Raw genomic sequence first — 7572 nt, 5'->3', positions numbered from 1 at the left:
TGTTTGTTAAAAGTCGGGCAGCTGCTGCAGACGTGAAAGGGAGATTGACTAATTCCAAAATACGAGTTACAGTAATCCAGCTGAGATGTGATAAAGGCATGGATTACTGTCTCTAACTGTTGCCTAGAAAGAAGGTTTTTAACGTCGGCCAGCTGACGTAAATTAAAAAAAGATGGCTTTCACCACTGTGCCAATCTGACGGTCCAATTTAAAATCACTGTCAATACGAAAGCCCAGGTTGGTGATTATGGGCTTGCTTTGGGGTAAACGGTTGTAAAATAGGAAAAAAATGTGCATGTTAACAGTTATTATATGTCACATACTAAGTTATATGACTAAGATGCACGGCTGCAAAATCAGCTTAATATAATAGTATATTAGTGTTAGCATGTAAACAGTTAGCATATGTCAGGTACCAAGTTGTATGACTGAGGTAAACGGTTGTAAAATTAGCGCACACAAAAAAGTCAGCAGGCTAATGTTAGCATATTAACGTTAGCATGGTAACACTTAGCATATATAAAGTGCCACGTTATATGACTGCGTTAAATTATTGAAAAATTAGCTAAAAGAGTTAGCATATGTCAAGTACCAAGTTATGTAGCTCTCAGGAAACGGTTGTAAAGTTAGCAATAAATGTTAGCATGTTAACAGCACATGTCAAGTACCAAGTTATTGTTTTTACAAATGATGACAGATGTGAACAAAAGCATGTATTGTCTTTGTGTGATGATGTAAATGAGGTGTGGTTGTATTGTATATTAAGTATGTGTCCATGAAAGGGCATTTTATGACTTTTTTCTTAATACTTGTGTATGATTTTATTGTTATAATTTTATTGCATTATTTTTGTATCCCTTTAATTTAGGTAGCCAGGGACTGCAGATGGAAATTAGCTATTTAGCTATAATCTGGTACAGAACATATCTGTCTTTGAGCTTAATGTTTCTGTACATTGTCCCTTCAAATAAAGACTAAACTAATATGGCTCTGGGGTAAACGGCTGAAAAGTGAGCTAAAAGAGTTAGAATATGTCATGTGCCAAGTTATATGACTTCGGGGTAAACGGTCATAAAATTTGCAAAAAATATGTAGTATACTAACGGTTAGCATGTGTCATGTACTAATTTATATGACACAGATGTACGACTGTAAAATTACCTTAAACAATTAGCATGTTAATGTTAGCATGCTAAAAGTTAGCATATGTCACATACCAAGTGATATGACTCTGAGATGCACGACAGCAAAATTATCTTAAAACATAGTATATTAGTGTTGGCATGCTAACAGATAGCATATGTCAGGTACCAAGTTGTATGACTGAGGTAAACGGTTGTAAAATTAGCACACAAAAAAGTCAGCACGCTAATGTTAGCATACTAATGTTAGCATGATAACAGTTAGCATATATAAAGTGCCAAGTTACATGACTCTGGAATAAATGGTTGTAAAATTAGCAAAAAAATTGAGTATACTAACGGTTAGCATGTGTCACGGACCAATTTGTATGACACAGATGTACAGCTGCAAAATTAGCTTAAAAATTAGCATGTTAAAAGTTAGCATATTTCACATACCAAGTTATATGACTGAGATGCACGGCTGCAAAATTAGCTTAAAATAATAGTATATTAGTGTTAGCATATGTCAGGTACCAAGTTGTATAACTGAGGTAAACGGCTGTAAAATTAGTACACACAAAAAAGTCAGCACGCTAATGTTAGTATATTAACGTTAGCATGGTAACACTTAGCATATATAAAGTGCCACGTTATATGACTCTGGGGTAAATGTTTGAAAAATTTGCTAAAATGTTAGCATATGTCAAGTACCAAGTTATATAGCTCTGAGGAAACGGTTATAAATTAGCAATAAAAGTTAGCATGTTAACAGCACATGTCAAATACCAAGTTGTATGACTTTGGGGTAAACGGCTGAAAAGTGAGCTAAAAGTGTTAGAATATGTCATGTGCCAAGTTATATGACTTTGGGGTAAACGGTTGTAAAATTTGCAAAAAAATTTTTAGTATACTAACGGTTAGCATGTGTCACGTACTAATTTATATGACACAGATGTACGACTGTAAAATTACGTTCAACAATTAGCATGTTAATGTTAGCATGCAAACAGTTAGCATATGTCACATACCAAGTGATATGACTCTGAGATGCACGGCTGCAAAATTAGCTTAAGAAATAGTATATTAGTGTTAGTATGCTAACACTTAGCATATGTCAGGTACCAAGTTGTATGACTGAGGTAAACGGTTGTAAAATTAGCACAAAAAAAGTCAGCATGCTAATGTTTGCATGCTAACAGTTAGCATGTATAAAGTGCCAAGTTGTATGACTCTGGGGTAAATGGTTGAAAAATTAGCTAAAAGAGTTAGCATATGTCAAGTACCAACGTATACGACTTTGGGGTAAAAGGTTGCAAAAGTAGCAAAAGAAATGGAGTATGCTACGGTTAGCATGTGTCAGGTACCAAATGATATGACTCTTGAGATGTACGGCTGCAAAATTTGCTTAAAATATTTGCATGTTAATGTTAGCATGCTAACACTTAGCATATGTCACATACCAAGTTATATGACTGAAATGCATGGCTGCAAAATTAGCTTAAAAAAATAGTATATTAGTTTTAGCATGCTAACAGTTAGCATATGTCAGGTACTGTCACTCCAATTTTCTTCCCATTACAAAAACCTTCCTACCCCCCATTTACTTCCGGGGTCATTTCCGCTTACGTCAGTTCCTCTTACTTACGTCATTTCCTCTTACTTACGTCATTTCCTCTTACGTCATTGACAGCGATCGATAAATCCAAATCTCCTGAAAATGGTGGTGTCACTGGATGATATTCGTCTTTATCTGTCCCAGGGGACTTATGTCAAACACCAGCAGGCTTCGCAACATTTCAAGCGGAGTGTTAGGGCCGCTGCTGCGAACTTCTGTCTTCGTGGTAACGTGCAAAAAATATTAATTAATATATAATACTGTTAAATGTCTGTACTACTTTAAATCAACATTATTGTTGAAACCATTTCACTAATATTAATTAATATATAATAATGTTAAATGTCTGTACTTTAAATCAGCATTATTGTTGAAACATTTTAGTAATATTAATTAATATATAATGTTAAATGTCTGTACTTTAAATCAACATTATTGTTGAAACCATTTCACTAATATTAATTAATATATAATACTGTTAAATGTCTGTACTACTTTAAATCAACATTATTGTTTAAACAATTTCACTAATATTAATTAATATATAATAATGTTAAATGTCTGTACTTTAAATCAACATTATTGTTGAAACATTTCAGTAATATTAATTAATATATATAATGTTAAATGTCTGTACTTTAAATCAACATTATTGTTGAAACCATTTCACTAATATTAATTAATATATAATACTGTTAAATGTCTGTACTACTTTAAATCAACATTGTTGTTGAAACCATTTCACTAATATTAATTAATATATAATAATGTTAAATGTCTGTACTTTAAATCAACATTATTGTTGAAACCATTTCACTAATATTAATTAATATATAATAATGTTAAATGTCTGTACTTTAAATCAACATTATTGTTGAAACCATTTCACTAATATTAATTAGTATATAATAATGTTAAATGTCTGTACTTTAAATCAACATTATTGTTGAAACCATTTCACTAATATTAATTAATATATAATACTGTTAAATGTCTGTACTTTTAATCAACATTATTGTTGAAACCATTTCACTAATATTAATTAATATATAATACTGTTAAATGTCTGTACTACTTTAAATCAACATTGTTGTTGAAACCATTTCACTAATATTAATTAATATATAATAATGTTAAATGTCTGTACTTTAAATCAACATTATTGTTGAAACCATTTCACTAATATTAATTAATATATAATAATGTTAAATGTCTGTACTTTAAATCAACATTATTGTTGAAACCATTTCACTAATATTAATTAATATATAATACTGTTAAATGTCTGTACTTTTAATCAACATTATTGTTGAAACCATTTCACTACAATATTGTGTGTGCTGCTGTCCTGTGTAGAAGAGGTCCTGTACCATGGGAACAGAAGGGTCATTTGGACAGAGGAGGAGAAAGTGGCTGTGTTAACCGAAGCCCATGCAGGCCATTTTGGACCACGGAGGATGCAAGCGAAGATTGCTCCCCGGTTTTATTGGCGGTCCATCACACAGGACACATTGGATTGGGTAAGCAAGCTCCTAGAAGGAAGATATTTGCTTTTAATTTTAATTTTTAGTTGAAACACTCAGGTTAGTAGTTAGTAGTAGGTCGCAAAGTGTTGTGGAATCAAATCATATCTACAATATGTTTCCCTTTATTACTGCTTTTAGGTGCGCACATGTCCTGACTGCCAGCGCTTTGAAAAATGAAAGACTGAGGCGCCTGAGCTGAAGCCCATCAAGGTCGTATCACCTTGGTACATGGTTGGTGAGTGGCTTTATTCACACATCCCTCACCTTTTCACGCACAACTATACAAAAACTCAGTCCACATTCAAATATTTGCTAAACTGAGAACAGGAATTCATGCTCTAGGTGTGGACCTTTTTGGACCTGTGAAAAAGTCGTCTAAGGGGAACAGATATTGTCTCACTTTGACCGATTATTTCACCAAGTGGGTTGTTGTACTAATATAATTTCTGTGGTGCCCCACAGGCCTTGAGGGACATTTTCTACACTCATGGTTTGCCTGAAGTTATCCTCACTGACCAGGGCACTGAATTCAAGAAAGAGGTAACTTTCTTTTTCTACAACTGCATGTTTAAACTGGCCATATTTTTAGCAGACACACACATTCCTCAAAACACAAGTAACGGACTCCTTTTTCGTGTATAGGCTGAGGTAGCTTTCAAGGAGTTGGACATTGAACATCGGGTTTCGTCAGCATACCACCCCCAGACCACTGGGCTTGATGAGGACGAACCAAACCATTAAAGTGTCTATTGGGAAGACCATCAGGGGCCAACAGGAGAAGTGGGAGGACAAGCTCAGGGAGATAGTGTATGCCCATAACACCTGTGTACAGGCATCGACCAGGTACTCCCCCTTCCGCCTGTTGTTTGGTCGAGAGGCACGGATGTTTACGGAGGTAGGTGGTTTGTTTTTATTTAGCTCTATGTAGGTCAAATCAAAATGAGTGCTCATTACACAGTGGTACCTCGCAATACGAGTTCATTTCATTCCTAGACGAGCTCATTATGTGAAACTCATTTTGTGAGACAAATATTCCCATAAGAAATGATATTCGTGCCATTCATACATTCCAGGACCCTAATATAACCACAGCCTTTTGAACAAAACAATACGCTCCTGTGTAGATGAAAGTGTCTTTGTAGCCATAAATTCATACTTAGAAGTCTGTGTTGTCTTTCAATGTGTTAAAGGTTACAACTGAGTGTCCTGAGGTGATGGCAGCTCCTGACCAGGCTGATTCTCTGGAGGCCTTTGTGCAGCTCCGAGTTGGCCAGGATGAGGACATTTTTGGGAAGGTACTCATTATGTTGATGTATGACAACGTGTCCTGTTGAAGGATGATTACTTAATGGCTACTGGTTAATATTTAGTTATTTATGTTTCTTTAAATGCTCTGTAATCTAAACATCTTGAATCAATTAAGGTGATCAACAATGTGGAGAGGGCCCAAGAGAGACAGAAATTGTCATACCGGCAGAGGATGAAGAAGGGGGTCAAGCGCTTCATCATCCAACCTGGAATGGAGGTCCTCAAGAAGGATGCGAGGAAGAAAGGGAGACCTGGGCGAACCATGGACCCAAACTGGAGCCAGACCATCTACAGGTATGCTTATCTAATGTCCCATTACATTTCATACCAAAAGTATCGCTGATGGCTTTTTTTCTATTTTCAGCTCAATACATCTGTTTGATTGTTATCTGTGAAAACATTTGCAAAGAAAAAATTATTTGATTGGAAACCAAGTAAATGGTGGTCTTTGACTATTGTACTCTAGGATTGTAATTCAGTCTGAATGTACTCACATGCTTGAATGCAATATTGAATTCTAACCACAACGTTACTGGTAAAATGTTTCATGATTGTCATATTGGTGATGACCAAGCCAGAACTCATTCCCTTGATGTTACAGAGTTATGCAGGTAATAGGTTTACTCTATAAAATATACATTTCTTGTAGTAAACCCAAAGGCTGTATACATTTTCATGGTGCTAATGTGTATTACCAGGAGATCCCACGCCAGACCTCAGGGAATGACTGTGGTGTTTTCATGCTCATGGTAAGTTGAGCATTTTTAAAGAAGAAGAGTAGGTTAAACTTCCCCCACAATGATGTGAAACACAGTATCAAATTACAAAAATATTTGGTTGCAATTATTGCTTCCAGAGATATTCCTATCCATCACATTTCCAGTATTGATGTTGACGGCTCTTTTAATCAATTTAGTAGATTATTACAAAGTAGAGAAATATTTTTTTCATTACACAATTATTAATACTATTTTCTATTTTTAGTACTCCCTCTGGCTCTGTACGGACACTACTTTTCACTACAGTGTGGTAAGTATTTAGATATTTAAAAGATTTCAAAATAAGCGGCTCTGAGAGGTAAAAATAATTAACTCATTGTTATATCTGCTCTAGCTGGACATGCAGTCAATCCGGCGTTTGTGGTGTGTCCTTCTAATGGAGCGCTTTGGCATTGAAGGGTAGGACAACTTCTTGAAATATCTGCTGTATTGTTTATCATGATTAGTAACTGCCTGCGATGAGGTGGCGACTTGTCCAGGGTGTACCCTGCCTTCCGCCCGAATGCAGCTGAGATAGGCTACAGCGACCCCCCGCGACCCCAAAAAGGGACAAGCGGTAGAAAATGGATGGATGGATGGATGGATTAGTAACTGTAACATGGCCAGAGGTTCTGTTATTGGACAGACAAGGCGAGCGGCCTATTGCAGGGCATTCTTCAGCCAGTCTTTAGGGTATCCAGAAACTCAGTCCAGGCCATCGACTGCGTCATCAAAGAATAACTGAATACAGTACTGGTATGCCATGACACAAAAGTGAATAAATTGTATCATACCTATGTTGCTCCATAAAAAACATGATTGGAGAAATATGTAAGCTGGGGGAAAAAAATAACTGGTTCAAAAATAATAATCTAATAACCTTTATTGGTTTGTACCTTGATGGGGTTTAAGAGCTTTTCATTATAACATGTCTACTTCTGAGGTGACCACCACTTGTGATTATAATTGATGCTTTGTCCTTTATCTGTGTTCCCCATTCTTTAGGTGCAGCTCCTGCAATGTTTGGAACAAAACATTTGTAAACAATAAAAAATCATTTTACATGGCAGTTTCTTGTCTCATTTTAAAGTCTTGAAGAAATACCCAAGGTTTTTCTTTATTTTTATGTTCTTATTCTAAATATTGTCGTTTGTCTGACCACGGGTCATCTGACTTCACTGAGGTACATATGTGCACATAAATGTCATTTTAATTTAGTTCACTTACACAGAGAACTAAAA

At 35.5% G+C, this 7572-nt stretch overlaps 1 protein-coding gene across 3 annotated transcripts; it reads left to right on the top strand.

Annotated features, from left to right (window-relative positions):
* The first annotated feature begins 2817 nt into the window (after positions 1–2817).
* LOC133640854 (uncharacterized) lies at positions 2818–7271 on the top strand. Of its 3 annotated transcripts, XM_062034649.1 has the most exons (9): positions 3843–4259; positions 4404–4500; positions 4728–4805; positions 4908–5160; positions 5456–5560; positions 5689–5867; positions 6272–6322; positions 6558–6602; positions 6687–7271. In XM_062034649.1, exons 4-9 carry the CDS (start codon positions 4984–4986, stop codon positions 6727–6729), a joined length of 600 nt encoding a protein of 199 aa, XP_061890633.1. In that variant the 5' UTR covers positions 3843–4259; positions 4404–4500; positions 4728–4805; positions 4908–4983; the 3' UTR covers positions 6730–7271. The 3 variants fall into 3 exon arrangements, with proteins under 3 accessions (XP_061890552.1, XP_061890633.1, XP_061890714.1); XM_062034568.1 differs by lacking the exons at positions 4404–4500; positions 4728–4805; positions 4908–5160 and adding an exon at positions 2818–2965 and having other exon boundaries at positions 4096–4259; XM_062034730.1 differs by lacking the exons at positions 3843–4259; positions 4404–4500 and having other exon boundaries at positions 4665–4805.
* The last annotated feature ends 301 nt before the right edge of the window (positions 7272–7572 follow it).

This window comes from Entelurus aequoreus, linkage group LG01 (assembly GCF_033978785.1).
Source record: "Entelurus aequoreus isolate RoL-2023_Sb linkage group LG01, RoL_Eaeq_v1.1, whole genome shotgun sequence".
Taxonomy (NCBI): Eukaryota; Metazoa; Chordata; class Actinopteri; order Syngnathiformes; family Syngnathidae; genus Entelurus; species Entelurus aequoreus.
The sequence above is the reverse complement of the archived record's forward strand: the minus strand, read 5'-3'. Positions and strand labels throughout refer to the sequence as shown.